At 46.1% G+C, this 16,442-nt stretch overlaps 1 protein-coding gene across 1 annotated transcript in view; it reads left to right on the forward strand.

The window, feature by feature from the left end:
• Positions 1 to 13,752, forward strand: part of LOC311112508 (serine/threonine-protein phosphatase 6 regulatory ankyrin repeat subunit A-like) — a gene marked incomplete at both ends in the record, with an annotated part of 40,061 nt that extends 26,309 nt beyond the window's left edge. Inside the window, 5 exons of the mRNA XM_084155641.1 lie at positions 11,757 to 11,900; positions 12,439 to 12,526; positions 12,770 to 12,887; positions 13,112 to 13,331; positions 13,706 to 13,752. Coding sequence (XP_084011767.1) covers positions 11,757 to 11,900; positions 12,439 to 12,526; positions 12,770 to 12,887; positions 13,112 to 13,331; positions 13,706 to 13,752 — 617 coding nt within the window. The remainder of the gene's footprint in view (positions 1 to 11,756; positions 11,901 to 12,438; positions 12,527 to 12,769; positions 12,888 to 13,111; positions 13,332 to 13,705) is intronic.
• Between the last annotated feature and the right edge of the window lie 2,690 nt (positions 13,753 to 16,442).

A 16,442-nucleotide genomic window follows, 5' to 3' on the forward strand; every position in this document is an offset into this window, starting at 1 on the left:
TGTCCACAACCTCTAGGTGGGAAGAAGCCGGGTCTGCATCTGTGTTAGGGGTGATGTCCACAAACTCCAGGTGGGAAGAAGCAGGATCTGCCTCTGTGTTTGGGGTGATGTCCACATGCTCCAGGTGGGAAGAAGCCGGGTCTGTCTCTGTGTTAGGGGTGATGTCCACAACCTCCAGGTGGGAAGATGCTGGGTCTGCCTCTGTGTTAGTGATGATGTCCACAACCTCCAGGTGGGAAGAAGCTGGCTCTGCCTCTGTGTTAGGGGTGATGTTCACAACCTCCAGGTGGGAAGATGCCAGGTGTGCCTCTTTGTTAGAATTGATGTCCGCAATCTCTAGGTGGGAAGAAGCCGGGTCTGCCTCTGTGTTTGGGGTGATGTCCACAAGCTCCAGGTGGGAAGAAGCCGGGTCTGTCTCTGTGTTAGGGGTGGTTTCCACAACCTCCTGATAGGAAGAAGCCGGGTCTAACTCTGTGTTAGGGGTGATGACCACAAACTTCAGGTGGGTAGAAGCCGTCTCAGCCTCTGTGTTAGGGGTGATGTCCACAAGCTCCTTGTGGGAAGAAGCCAGGTGTGCCTCTTTGTTAGGGGTGATGTCCACAACCTCCAGGTGGGAAGAAGCAAGGTGTGCCTCTTTGTTAGGGGTGATGTCCACAACCTCCAGGTGAGAAGAAGCCGGGTCTGCCTCTGTGTTAGGGGTGATGTCCACAACCTCCAGGTGGGAAGATGCTGGGTCTGCCTCTGAGTTATGGGTGATGTCAACAACCATACGGTGGGAAGAAGCAGGGTCTGACTCTGTGTTAGGGGTGATGTCCACAAACTTCAGGTGGGTAGAAGCCATCTCAGCCTCTGTGTTAGGGGTGACGTTCACAACCTCCAGGTGGGAAGAAGCCAGGTGTGCCTCTTTGTTAGGGTTGATGACCGCAATCTCTAGGTGGGAAGAAGCCGGGTCTGCCTCTGTGTTTGGGGTGATGTCCACAAGCTCCTGATGGGAAGAAGCCAGGTGTGCCTCTGTGTTAGGGGTGATGTCCTCAACTTCCAGGTGGTAAGATACCGGGTCTGCCTCTGTGCTACGGGTTTTGTCAGCAACCTCCAGGTGGGAGGAAGCCAGGTGTGCCTCTGTGTTAGGGGTGATGTCCAAAACCACTATGTGGGAAGAAGCCGGGTCTTCCTCTCTGCTACGGGTGATGTCAACAACATCTAGGTGGGGAGAAGCTGGGTCAAACTCTGTGTTAGGGGTGAATCCCTCAACCTCCAGGTGGGCAGAAGCCGGGTCTTTCTCTGTGTTAGGGGTGATGTCCACAACCTCCGGGTGGGAAGAAGCTGGGTCTGCCTCTGTGTTAAGGGGAATTTCCACAACCTCCAGGTGGGAAGAACCCTGGTCTGCATCTGTGTTAGGGGTGACAATTAAAATCCTGATCGGCTCTACTACTACAAGGCACCAGGATGTCATGACAAAAGGCATCTGTCAGAGTGCTTTCTATGAGTGCTACTCACCTGCTTGGATATCAGCTGGTAGTGTGGCAGAGAATGCCACCACTAGGACAGGGGGAACTCGCAGGTTGTCTGCAGTAGGCTGGAAGTAGCTTTTCACCTCGTCCGCCACAAAGGCACAGACAGAGCTCATAATAAAAGGGGTCTTGAGGTCATCCAGGGAGAAGGACTGGCTGATTCTCCCGAGGATCGACCTCACAGAGTCAAAAGCAGCAGCCCGGGAGAAAGGGGTGTGAGGAGAAGAGGCCTTCAACGTGTTGGAGAGCTTCTCCCCTACGGCCACCACCATACTCACAGCCATCCCGCTTAGGAGGATGGGGTGATCTGAATGGCCTTCCTCTGGCTGAAGCCACAGGGCCAGGAGGATCCTGGGCACCAGCTCCACCACCACCTGGGATGGGCTGAGCAGGTTGCTACAGGGCTTATTGGACAGCTTGTCCAGAATGCTCCTCACAGCTCTCTCCACGATGCTGTGGACCTTGGGGTCGCTGAAATCAACAAAAAGCAGCAGAGAAAGCTAAACGATGTGCAATGTTCACACAGAGAACACTGCCCTAGTTATTTTCTGCATAGCTCCAGATGTGTAGATGAATGGAGCAAGCTGTATGCAGGGCAGTACATGGAACTCACATGTCAGCGCCAGCTGGAGAGGTGGTGTGCATAGAGCGGCGGAGCTTGCAGACAGCCTTGTGCTCCATGTCAATCATTTTTAGGCAGGTGTTTACTTCCCAGGTCTGCCGTAGGAAACAGGAAGTCCCATTAGTGTAATTTCACAACATATATATTCTGCTGTACTGACTAGTTGTTGAAAGGCTAGAAAGGAGCTCACTGACTGATAGTCTAAGTCTCTAACTCTCATTCTCTTACCAGCCGAGCGAGTTCGTTCCCCTCCTCCAGGGTTTCCTTCCACACCCTTCAAATAAAACACAAAGCATTTCAACTTTCCTGGCTTCCTATTTATCTGTTGTTTATTTTACCCACACCTCCTGGAGTGCTGCTGGTGACAGAGAATGGCAGTGAAGGTGAGAGCTGACGTGGTACTCACCTCTCCCTAAGGGATTTTTTGCCCTGAGACACCAGCCAGTCGCTCATGTGCTCCATGGTGACATGGGGCGAGACCTGGCCTCGACTCTGGAGCAGCAGATAGTGGACCATGAACTTCTTCTGCAAGATGGGGTAAGGTGTGAGACCGTGCCACTAAAGACCATATAATGTGCTTTCAGAAGGGCCTCTCGCAACATTTCACAACTGCTCATGTCTCACAATTTGCAAGTGATATTAAAAACTCTTATGACCATCTTCTCTAAACTGTCTTGAAATAAAACTCTTGTTTTGGGATTAAATCTATCTCTTTTTTTCTGTGGTTACTGTTTTTGTGGGATGAATCTTACCTGTTTATTGTAATATGCTTCCTCCCAGCAGGCCTGCAGAGTCTGAAAATAAAGGCTGCTTCTACAGAATTCCTTTGAAGATAATTAAAACAATTATGCTTTATTAGGTACATTATGCACAGGCATTTACAGTATGCCAAAAGGAATATCTCCTAAGATTACCTTAGTGGGACCATAAGTGAACTCAGGAATGCTCCCAACCCTATCCATGGTCAGAGGGGGACGAAATGCAGCACTATAAATATACGGGATGCTCTAGAGATAACAGGAATGACTTAAAGTCACAAATGATCAATGCCTGTGGAGTCGTCCAATATGCTGCGCTGAGAATTGAGTTGTAGGCGATATTTGGATATGTTTGGCTCAATTTACATGTTTACATTCTATTGCCATGGAGAAATTGAGTTTCTAGAACCTGTTTTCTTCTATGTCTTTATTTCGTGAAATATTAAGATCTTTATTTTGTCATAATGTGTATATGAGGACGTTGGAGCCCGTTCCGATTCATGACGCGGTTATCCAGGTGCATGTTGCATAGACCTACTAATCCAACCTTGGCTTACAAGTTAAATTAAATTAGTATAATGCCTATACAAATCTATTGACCACATCCATTTAAATCAATGATTGTCAATTGAAAATGTGGTAGTTGTGTTATCCTGTTGTGCGTGTCAGGGCTCCTCTTAAGCACGTTATTCCAATATTTCCTAGAATTGACGCAGGTTACACTTTTGCAAAACTACTAGGTTAAAAATAAGAGCATGAATGACAATAAAGGTATGACTTGAATTATATGTGTAGTAGTGTGACGTTGTTCCCCTAGATTATGCACCAAATTGCACACAAGGACAGTTCAAGTAGGCCAGGTCAAGAGGGGATGTTAATAAGTTAATAATAATAATAATTCAATGTGGTTTCTTTATTTAATTACAGCTGCATAGCTAATGTTATTTTTTGGTGTACAAACATTTTTATGTATCTATATTGCAAATACACCTAATTGTAAAAGTTGTGTATATTTTGGTTTGGTCCATCGCGGGTTATCTGTATTTATGTACCCTCTTATTGTTCTCTTTTGCCTGACCTTCAACTAGCAAGGTATGTTGTCCTTGGCGCCGTAATTTGTCAATGTAAAACTGTGGTAAAGTTACACAAAGTGCTGTTACGCAACTACAGGTTTTGTTACAATGTGGACAATATAAAGATGTATGTTAACAACTTTCACCGAGCTCGCTAATTAGGGTACCTATTGTAACTCGGGAGTATTTGGGTCAGTGTTTGAGTGAGTTTCTATGTGCTCACGCAGGTGCCCGAGAGCTGTGGCTGCACCAAGGGCTAACCTATTGTGTGTTGTCTCGTGGTGTGCAGGTATGTCTTTTATTTTGTCAGAATTATGTTGTATATCATTTTACTTGTATTGTATAGTGTGTTGTTAGGCACTGAATGTGTGCATGCAGCACCTGTTCTCTTTTGCCTGACCTTCAACTAGCAAGGTGCCCGAGAGCTGTGGCTGCACCAAGAGCTAACATATTGTGTGTTGTCTCTTCGTGTGCAGGTCGAATAAAAATTATCCAACCATCAGAATTCCAGTTGTGGCAGTGTCCTAATTACGTGACCTGCGGACTGGTCAGCTCAAGCCGACCGCCGGAGCTGTGCATGTGGATGAGGTGCACGACCTGCGCATGTGAATTTGTTGATGGCTTACTGTAAGTGAATATATACTGTAAACAGTGAAAGTGAATGTAGCATATTCATTAGATACAGGTATTCGTGCTTATTTGTATGTTTTGGATGAATTTGTTTATTGCATTTTTTTTTTTTTGGTATTTGAATGCACTAAATTACATTGTATTTTAGTGCTCTGTTGAGCCATGGAAGATTCTCAAATCCATAAGACGTGTTATGCTGGGGATTTTAGTGTGGGTAGAGGGAGGGGTGTCCTTCCATTTACACCAATTGTACAGTCAGCTCCTGGGAGTAGAGCGTTTGCTAGTCCTGAGTTTGCAAGCACTGGGAGGGGTAGGCTGTTTGTTCCACCTGACCAGGGTATCCCACCTCTGTCTTTTGATGTACCATCATCCACAGTACTCGGTGATAATGGGACGCCTCCGAGTCAGCTTAGTGACCTTATTAAGCAGATTGGTTCAGAGATAGGAGAATCTATCAGAGCGAGTTTACTGCAGCCTGGGGGTTTCAAGTCTTTCTCCTGCCCGTCCCCCTCACCAACCCCAGCAGTTTCCCCTGCCTGAGCAGTGTGGGTCAACCTTTATTGATGCGTCCAAGCTGAATCTGGTTGTGAAGTCAGATGTTAGTGCTCCACCTCTTTTTAGGGGTGATGGCTCAGATAAGTACTCTGTCCTGGAGTGGGAGGAGTTAATGGAAGTCTACCTAGAGAAGAGGGGTTACACTGGGTCTGGGAATGTTGTGGAGGTGATGTCTAGGCTCATGGGGAGGGCACAGGATGTGACCAAAGTCTGGAAGCGTAACAACCTTGTTGTCACAGATGTTAAGGCGGTGTTCAGTGTTTTCAAGCAACACTTTGGGGATACTGTCTGCTCAGGTATGCCATTAGCTGATTTCTATTCAATCAAACCATATGCTAATGAGGGTCCAATAGATTTCTGGATTAGGCTTAACAAAGCTGCAGAGGCAGCCGAACAGTACCTTGTGAGTGAGGGCAGGACCTTACCCAATCAGTACTCAGAGTTGGCAGTCATGTTTGTACGCAACTGTCCTGATAAAGAGTTGGCCCAAGTGTTCAAGAGCAAACCCAATCGTGACTGGACAGCCAGTGAGGTACAGGATCGGTTGGATGAACTGTTAAGGGAACATAAAGCATGTAGAACACAACTTTCACAGCAGGTTGCTGCTGTTTTTGACTGCCCTCAGGAGGGAGTGGGTCCTGTGAAAAGACCTAATGTGTAATCTTTTTCTCAATGTGGCCGTGAACCAGACCAGGCACCATCTGTATCTGAGGGTGGGACATTAAAGAAAGTTTTGACTTTGTTAGAGAAGGCTCTGGTCAGCAATACTCAGCAATACTCAGTCTGTGAGTGGCGCAGTGGTCTAGGGCACTACATCGCAGTGCTAGCTGTGCCACTAGAGATCCTGGTTCGAATCCAGGCTCTGTCGTAGCCGGCCGCGACCGGGAGACCCATGGGGCGGCGCACAATTGGACCAGCGTCGCCTAGGGTAGTGGAGGGAATGGCCGGCTCAGTTCCTAGAGCATGGTGTTTGCAACGCCAGGGTTGTGGGTTTAATTCCCACGGGGGGTATGAAAAAAAAAAAGTAATGTATGCACTAACTGTAAGTCGCTCTGGATAAGAGCGTCTGCTAAATGACTTAAACATGTTAAATGTAGAGGGCCCCGTAAACAGTTCCACAAACGTCAGCATGAGTGCGCTGACTGTGGAAGCACTAATCACTGGACCAAAGCTCACTGTCAGATGCACCAGCTGTGCGTCAAGTGCTTTTCTCCGGGCCACATGAGCTTTGACTGTAGTGAGGCTGGGCAGCGACAGAACCCTGGATGTGGACAGACTGGCAGGTCTCAGGAAAACTAGAAAGCCTCCGTTCTGAGGAGGGCAATGTGGGGCATTCTTATTTTTCCTCCACTGATGATGATATCCAATCTGTTTATTCTTACTTTTGTGAGTCAGTACCCAATAACAACACAGTCATTTTTCAGAACACAATGAGAATTACTCAGAATGACAGTTTGTTTTACACCACTGTGCTAGTACAGGATAAAGTTGAGCTGAAGGGGATGTTAGATAGTGCGTCCATGGCTACTACTCTGCGCGCAGATATTGTACCTCGGTTGAGGGAGGCAGGAGTGGTAGAGGGGAACTTTCTAGCTCCTTCAGACATCATCCTGGTGGGTTGTGGTGGGAACAAACTAGCCCAGTGGGCATGTGTGACTTAAAAATTCAACTTTATGGCTTCTGTTATGTAGTCCCAGTGCTTATTGTTGATGGGCAGGTTAATGAACTCATTGTGGGAACTAATGTGTTGAAGTCTCTGATTAGACAGTGAGTTTCTATGTGCTCACGCAGGTGCCCGAGAGCTGTGGCTGCACCAAGGGCTAAGCTATTGTGTGTTGTCTCTTCGTGTACAGGTATGTCATTTATTTTGTCAGAATTATGTTGTATATCATTTTACTTGTATTGTATAGTGTGTTGTTAGGCACTGAATGTGTGCATGCAGCACCTGTTCTCTTTTGCCTGACCTTCAACTAGCAAGGTGCCCGAGAGCTGTGGCTGCACCAAGAGCTAACATATTGTGTGTTGTCTCTTCGTGTGCAGGTCGAATAAAAATTATCCAACCATCAGAATTCCAGTTGTGGCAGTGTCCTAATTACGTGACCTGCCGACTAGTCAGCTCAAGCCGACCGCCGGAGCTGTGCATGTGGATGAGGTGCACGACCTGCGCATGTGAATTTGTTGATGCCTTACTGTAAGTGAATATATACTGTAAACAGTGAAAGTGAATGTAGCATATTCATTAGATACAGGTATTCGTGCTTATTTGTATGTTTTGGATGAATTTGTTTATTGCATTTTTTTTTTTTGGTATTTGAATGCACTAAATTACATTGTATTTTAGTGCTCTGTTGAGCCATGGAAGATTCTCAAATCCATAAGACGTGTTATGCTGGGGATTTTAGTGTGGGTAGAGGGAGGGGTGTCCTTCCATTTACACCAATTGTACAGTCAGCTCCTGGGAGTAGAGCGTTTGCTAGTCCTGATTTTGCAAGCACTGCGAGGGGTAGGCTGTTTGTTCCACCTGACCAGGGTATCCCACCTCTGTCTTTTGATGTACCATCATCCACAGTACTCGGTTATAATGGGACGCCTCCGAGTCAGCTTAGTGACCTTATTAAGCAGATTGGTTCAGAGATAGGAGAATCTATCAGAGCGAGTTTACTGCAGCCTGGGGTTTCAAGTCTTTCTCCTGCCCGTCCCCCTCAAAAACCCCAGCAGTTTCCCCTGCCTGAGCAGTGTGGGTCAACCTTTATTGATGCGTCCAAGCTGAATCTGGTTGTGAAGTCAGATGTTAGTGCTCCACCTCTTTTTAGGGGTGATGGCTCAGATAAGTACTCTGTCCTGGAGTGGGAGGAGTTAATGGAAGTCTACCTAGAGAAGAGGGGTTACACTGGGTCTGGGAATGTTGGGGAGGTGATGTCTAGGCTCATGGGGAGGGCACGGGATGTGACCAAAGTCTGGAAGCGTAACAACCTTGTTGTCACAGATGTTAAGGCGGTGTTTAGTGTTTTCAAGCAACACTTTGGGGATACTGTCTGCTCAGGTATGCCATTAGCTGATTTCTATTCAATCAAACCATATGCTAATGAGGGTCCAATAGATTTCTGGATTAGGCTTAACAAAGCTGCAGAGGCAGCCGAACAGTACCTTGTGAGTGAGGGCAGGACCTTACCCAATCAGTGCTCAGAGTTGGCAGTCATGTTTGTACGCAACTGTCCTGATAAATAGTTGGCCCAAGTGTTCAAGAGCAAACCCATTCGTGACTGGACAGCCAGTGAGGTACAGGATCGGTTGGATGAACTGTTAAGGTGATTAGCTCACTAAAGAACTCTAAAGCCAAAGATGTGTTTGGGATGGACTCTACCTTTCTTAAAAACTACAAAGAGTCACTCATTGGCCCCATTACTAAGGTCACCAACACATCTATTGGTCTCGGGGTGTTTCCAAGGGTATGGAAGTCGGCCATAATAACGGCCATCTTTAAATCAGGCGACCCTGCTGATGTGAGTAACTACAGGCCCATTAGTATACTACCTGTGGTGTCAAAGATTGTTGAAAAGTGTGCAGCAGAACAACTGATTGCCCACCTCAACAACAGCCCCTTCACATTACATTCCATGCAGTTTGGCTTCAGAGCGAAACACTCCACAGAAATGTCCAACTGCTTTTTTCTGGAAAATGTGAAGTCCAAGATGGACAAAGGGGGCGTTGTTGGGGCTGTGTTTCTGGACCTAAGGAAGGCTTTTGATACTGTTAACCATGAGATTCTCATCATAAAATTGTCCAAGTTCAACTTTTCCCCCGATGCCTTGAGATGGATGAAATCATACCTTGAAGGCAGAACTCAGTGTGTCAGAGTGAGCAATGAGCTGTCGCCCACTCTTAGCTATGATGTGGGTGTGCCCCAAGGGTCAATACTGGGGCCCCTCCTGTTCAGCCTGTACATTAATGATCTGCCTTCTGTCTGTACTGGGTCTGAAGTTCAAATGTATGCAGATGATACAGTGATATATGTGCATGCAAAGAGCAAACAACAAGCTGCACAAGAACTCACTACTGTAATGGTCCAGGTTACAAAGTGGCTCAGTGACTCGTGTTTGCATCTCAATGTGAAAAAAACTGTTTGCATGTTCTTCACAAAGGGGGCAACAGATGCTACTGAGCCAGAAGTCTATGTGTCAGGGGAGAAGCTCCAGGGGGTATCTGATTTTAAGTACCTTGGCATCATACTTGATTCCAACCTCTCTTTTAAAAAGCATGTGAAAAAGGTAATTCAAATAACCAAATTCAACCTAGCTAATTTCCGATTTATACGAAATTGTTTGACTACAGAGGTAGCAAAACTGTACTTCAAATCTATGATACTCCCCCACTTAACATACTGCTTGACTAGTTGGGCCCAAGCTTGCTGTACAACAGTAAGACCTATTCAGTCTGTCTACAAACAGGCTCTCAAAGTGCTTGATAGGAAGCCCAATAGCCATCATCACTGTCACATCCTTAGAAAGCATGAGCTCCTGAGTTGGGAAAATCTTGTGCAATACACCGATGCATGTCTTGTATTCAAGATCCTAAAAGGCTTGGCTCCCCCTCCACTCAGTATTTTTGTTAAACAGAAAACCCAAACATATGGCAGCAGATCCACAAGGTCTGCCATGAGAGGTGACTGTGTAGTCCCCCTAAGGAAAAGCACCTTTAGTAAATCCGCTTTTTCTGTGAGAGCTTCCCATGTCTGGAATACACTGCCATCAGACACACATAACTGCACCACATATCACACTTTCACAAAATGCTTGAAGACATGGCTAAAGGTCAATCAGATTTGTGAACATGGTCCCTAGCTGTGTGTTGCCGCTTTCCATGTCTGTTGTCTGTAACTTGTGAGGTGTGGAAACACTTTGTTGCTTTTATGAATTTTGTCTTGCTGCTTTTTGTTCTATGTTGCTCGGTCTGTATGCTACGTCTTGTTTGTCCTATGTTGCTATGTCTGTATGCTATGTCTTGTTCTATGTTGTTATTGTCTATATTGTAATTGTTTTTAATAACCTGCCCAGGGACTGCGGTTGAAAATTAGCCGGCTGGCTAAAACCGGCACTTTTACTGAAACGTTGATTAATGTGCACTGTCCCTGTAAAAATAAACTCAAACTCAAACTCAAACTCACACACCATGTTCCTATCTGTTCCTGATTAGTAGGGGTGTAACGATCCATCTACTACATCGATGTATCGATTTATATTCCTATGATCCAACAACATCGATCTGTGCTCGGCGAGTTGGCCTTTTGGACAACATATATCGATCTAACATCGTTTTAAAATGTAATAAATCGATTGTATCGATACTAGGAAATAACCCATTGGATTTAAGCACGTCAGACTTTATATGGATGTTTTTTCTTAGCACTTTTAATGATAAAGGCTTTAAACATTACTCGATTCAGTCTGCCTATCCGTGACGTCATCGCGCCAGCAGCAGCGCAAAGGCGCCAAGACAACAAAACAAAGCATGGCGGACAACAGAGGAGAAGCGGACAACAGAGGAGAAGCCGACGAGCGAGAAATTATCAAGCCACCATTGCGGTCCTTACAAGAAACAGGAATCTAGGAAACTTCACCTGCACTGTCCAGTATCCAGGTATTTATTTCAGTCACACTGGTTGAATTTTTGGCTAAAAGGTTACTGAATCGATTTCAAGTCACTGAATCGTTTCGGATCGTATCGTTCTAAATGAACCAATATCGTCCTTGAATCGTATCGACAACCACGAATCGTGATACAAATCGAATCGTTGTTAAAACGAATCGTTACACCCCTACTGATTAGTGTAAAATACATGCATATTTTGACACGGTGATGATGAGGATGATTTCCTTATTTTGCCATTTGAGTTAATCAACCTCCAACAGAGGAGTAGTAGTGTGTTTGTTTCTAAATCTCACGCTTGGCAGGGACCTTCGATGTTGATGCTGGGCGGGAGAAAAAATGGGCACCCGATTTGAGAGACACTGGTCTACTTTAGAGGTCTAGGACTGTTTCTGTTCAGGCATACCACTGGTCTACTATAGGACATTGATTATATTAAGAGTGTATATCTGTTCAGGCGCACCACTGGTCTACTATAGGACATTGATTATATTAGGAGTGTATTTCTGTTCAGGCGTACCACTGGTCTACTATAGGACATTGATTATATTAGGAGTGTATATCTGTTCAGGCGTACCACTGGTCTACTATAGGACATTGATTATATTAGGAGTGTATATCTGTTCAGGCGTACCACTGGTCTACTATAGGACATTGATTATATTAGGAGTGTATATCTGTTCTGGCATACCACTGGTCTACTATAGGACATTGATTATATTAGGAGTGTATATCTGTTCTGGCATACCACTGGTCTACTATAGGACATTGATTATATTAGGAGTGTATATCTGTTCTGGCATACCACTGGTCTACTATAGGACATTGATTATATTAGGAGTGTATATCTGTTCAGGCATACCACTGGACTTTGCTTCAGACTGTGTGTTTGTTTCCATTCAGGCGTACCACGGCCACCACCATGCTATGGAGGTCCTGGTTCAGTCTCTGCTGGATCTAGACGTGAGGAACAGCCAGGGGCGCACCCCTCTGGACCTGGCTGCCTTTAAAGGCCATGTGGAGTGTGTTGACGTCCTCATCAACCAGGGAGCCTCCATCCTGGTTAAAGACTTCACCCTGAAGAGGACCCCCATCCACGCTGCAGGTACGCATAGGATATCACGTAAGACCTAGAGATTCTGTAATTCAAAAGTTTTCCTTACCAAGATGGACATTTGTTTGGTCATGTTGCTAGGATGCCAATGTCCACTCTAGGGATATTATATAGCATAGTGTGAAAATGCCCACTACACACTGATCTAAGGTAATTTTTTGTCATTATTGCTGAGGATCTAGGGAGGGTAAGCTGATCCTAGATCAGTGCACAGGGGGACTTCTATCCAGAGCCAGGTACACAGCTAGCAGGTGACAGGCTTCGAGGGCCTCAGCCCCAAAATGTTTTATTATCTGCTGTGTTAACATCATGAGGATGTCATCTACCAATACCACTGTTCTAGAAATCTGTCTGTTCATGTGAAGGTAATAGTCGTCCAGCAATCAGCTCATATCCTCTCTGTTTAGCCTCCTCTAGCTACCAACGGTCAATCATCTCACATTCTTATATCCTCTCTGTTTATCCTCCTCTAGCTACCAACGGTCAATCATCTCACATTCTTATATCCTCTCTGTTTATCCTCCTCTAGCTACCAACGGTGATTCGGAGTGTTTGCGTTTGCTGATTGGAAATGCTGACCTCCAGAGTGCAGTGGACGTTCAAGACGGGAATGGACAGTAAGTCAATTGGGTTTTGGATACAATTCCTGAAATAAAGAGATTTTGACACTAGGTCTACGTCCCAAATGGCACCCTATGCCCTACTTGGTGCACTACTTTAAACCAGAACCCTATGGGCTCAGGTCAAAAGTAGTGTACCATATAGGGAATAGGTTGCCATTTGGGACTCAGCCTGGTTATTACGGGACTCAGCCTGGTTATTACCAGTTTGTAATATGACCTTGTTGTCTTGTGTATCAGAACCCCTCTGATGCTGTCAGTGCTGAGCGGACACACAGACTGTGTGTACTCACTGCTCAACAAGGGAGCCAGCGTAGAAGCCAAAGACAAGTGGGGCAGAACAGCGCTACACAGAGGGGTGAGGAGGAGAGCTGGCTGTATACGCTCACACACAGAAAGAGACGGGGAGGCTCAAATATACATATTATCTTCAGAAAAGTAGTTGTCCATGGGTAGTGGTGTATTCATCCCTGTAGGGGGACCTGCCTCCAGACATCATTTGTAATAATTGATGATTCATTATTATATCATTGATTATTAGTTATTTCAAATCCATTCTTGTCTCCCCGCCCTTCCTCCCAGGCGGTGACGGGTCATGAGGAGTGTGTGGAGGCCCTGCTGCAGCACAGCGCCAGCTTCCTGGTTCGGGACTGTAAGGGGCGAACCCCTGTCCACCTGGCGGCGGCATTCGGACACATCGGGGTGCTGGGGGGGCTCCTACACGCCGCCCAGTCAGTGGAGACCCTCCCCGTCATCACAGACAACCAGGGCTACACGCCACTACACTGGGCCTGCTACAACGGTACGTACTGGACTAACGGAACACTAGATCTTTTCTGATTTTCTCTCTTCAGCACCGTAAACATGTCCCTGAATTAGGCAGGCCATACAACGGTACGTACTGACTAACTGGACTGTAGCTCTGTTCTCTCCTCCATGAAGTGTACACTCATTCACCTCCTCTTGTGGCTTGAAAAGCATTCGATTGGTGTGGACAGAGCCATGTGGGGGAATGAACAAGACTACAACAGAATTAGGGGTTATGACTCTCAGTGGAGGACCTTACACTGAAACAGGACTTTGTCAGGGATTGACATAGCATATGTTGTAGCTAAAACATATTTTGTGACTTCACCATTGTCAGATGTGTAGCTTTCTCTGAGAGTATTGTTGTAGTCTGCAGCGACGTCATCTTTTTCCTGTATGAATCATTCTTCCACTAGGCCATGACACGTGTGTAGAGGTGCTGCTGGAACAGGAGGTTTTCCACAAGACCGAGGGCAACTCGTTCAGCCCCCTCCACTGAGCTGTGATCAATGACAACGAGGGGGCTGCAGAGATGCTGATTGACACTCTGGGGCCGGCCATTGTCAACGCCACTGACACCAAGAACCGGTAACTACAGCACATGACAAAGTCCTTTTCTTCTGGAGAATAATGTTGTCTTGGGAATAAAATGACCTCTGGGGTTGGATGAGGGATTGTAGATTACTTTTAATACATCTATTAGTGATTTTATATTTCTATGGTATAAACAGGGTTAATTGAACAAACTTGTTGTTTATAACAGTCCTACATGATGTCGGTGAAATAAGTTTCCTCTCTCTCCAGGACCCCCCTGCATGCGGCGGCTTTCACGGACCACGTGGAGTGTCTTCAGCTGCTGCTAGGCCACAACGCCCAGGTCAACTCCCCCGATGCCTCCGGGAAGACCTCCCTCATGATGGCTGCTGAGAACGGACAAACCAACGCTGTCGGTACGCAGCCCCCTCTCCTCCGCTTTGCCTCGCCCAGCCGGCTTAAGTTCAACATGTCTGTTTTACATTTTAATAAGTCGCTTCATTTCCTAATTGAGTTTCTTTATGTTTCTCTGTCTGTGTCAGAGCTGTTGGTGAGCAGTGCCAAAGCAGAGCTCACCCTGCAGGATGCAGTCAAGAACACTGCTCTTCATCTGGCCTGCAGTAAGGTGAGCATCCCCACATGAAGATGACGTTCATCTGAACAGTTGGCTCTCTCTGGTTTAAATTTTGGTCTGACATGTTTGATTCTGGTTTTTAAAGGGGCATGAAACCAGTGCTTTGTTGATATTGGAGAAGATTACAGACAGGAACCTCATCAACTCGACTAACGCAGCCTTACAGACGTACGTATGGTTCAGCTGTATTAATTGGGCCAGAAGAATTGGTCCTCTGTAGCTCAGCTGGTAGAGCACGGCGCTTGTAACGCCAAGGTAGTGGGTTCGATCCCCGGGACCACCCATACACAAAAAAAATTGTGACCCTCTGCTGTTCTGTTTGAACCCCTCAGGTTACACGCCTGCCTTGGCCTGCGCCCCCAACAAAGATGTGGCGGACTGCCTGGCGCTGATCCTGGCCACCATGATGCCCGTGTCCCCCTGCAACCCGGCGCCCAGCCTGTCCTTCAGTGCCATTAACCACTACACCACCAGCCCCTCCAAGAGTGTGACCTTCGACAGCCTGCCCGTGCTGCGCAGCGAGCACAACTCCTACTGCAGCTTCAACAACATCGGCCACCGCGAACACGATGGAGGCTTCTACAAGGATGAGGAACTCAACGACTCAGACTTAGAGACATACTGAGGGGGGTGGTGGTCGCTGCCCAGGAGGGGAGCCAAGGGCAGGCGGATGGACAGTGAAGTGGGGCAGAGGCCACAAACAAATCCACACATACACACCGTGTCTTAAATCACCACAGCCAGCTTTGGGAGGGCACGAGCCGAGACAGTCCGCACAGGAGCCTTAAGAGTCCCGCAGATGGAGAGAGAGAAATGGAGGGAGAGAGGGGGAGGCACAACAGGCTGGCTGGCCACACTCATCCTCTCGTACCACCAGGTGTCCTTCCAGCAGATACTGGACTTCAGAGGAACTGCTGCTGCTATACCCCACCTTTACCTTTACCCACAAAGGTCCTAAACGGTAGAAACTGTCCAGCCAACAGACAGACGGACACCTTATGACGGCAATAACCTGTAGTCCAAGGGGATAGTAGCACTTCACTGAGTGAAAAACAGACATGGACCAAAAGATGTGGAAGAAGCCTTTTCAAAACCTGTTTTGACAGTAGAAATGGGATTGAGCGTTTTGGGCTGAGAAAAAACATAAGGAGTGATGTTTCATTTAAGTTTTATGAGAGTGATGGTCATGTTTATCCGCACACTAAGACAGTCAGAACGCACCTAGCCTCTTGTCTGTAATCCATGTGGGAGGAGGGGAAATCATTTATTTTTTATGAACAAACATTTTAATAAAGTCATTCATGTCTTAAGCTCCTGACCCTCTGTGGGAACCAAAAAATCGTAGTATTTGCTCTCATGAGTAATTTCAAAGAATTTCCATCCCCAATGGCACCCTATTCCCTTTATAGTACACTACTTAAGACCAGGGCCCATAGGGTTCTGGTCAAAAGTAGTGTACTCTATAAAGAATAGGGTGCCATTTAGATTTTGCATTTGTATGTGAGCGACAGGACTTTTTACATTTGCGTTATTAAACCTACCTGTCCTTTGCCCTTTAGAATTTTTATTTTTTTTATTTTTTATTATTAATTCATGTATTCTTTCTTGTGATATTTATGTCATCATTTTGTGCCTTCTTTAGTTACTGAGGGGAGGTTAGGAGAGTAGGGGCAGCTGTATGAGCGAAAATAATGATGCACACTAAGTACTACAACGTTTGTGAAAAGCACTGATACTATTCCGAGGCATACGAGGCAGAAAACATGCCTCCCTTGGAGAGGAGAAACACTGTAAACCAATGGTAGGACAGCAGCATTTAGATTTTCTTCTGTTGAAAAAAAAATATATATATTATTTGTCTTGGTCTTATAATCAATGTATTTTGACAGGTTTTGCTTGCTTTAACTTCTTCAAAAAAATTAAGCCACTCAATCCTTT

The sequence above is a fragment of the Coregonus lavaretus genome (assembly GCF_964263955.1).
Source record: "Coregonus lavaretus genome assembly, chromosome: 38".
NCBI lineage: Eukaryota > Metazoa > Chordata > Actinopteri > Salmoniformes > Salmonidae > Coregonus > Coregonus lavaretus.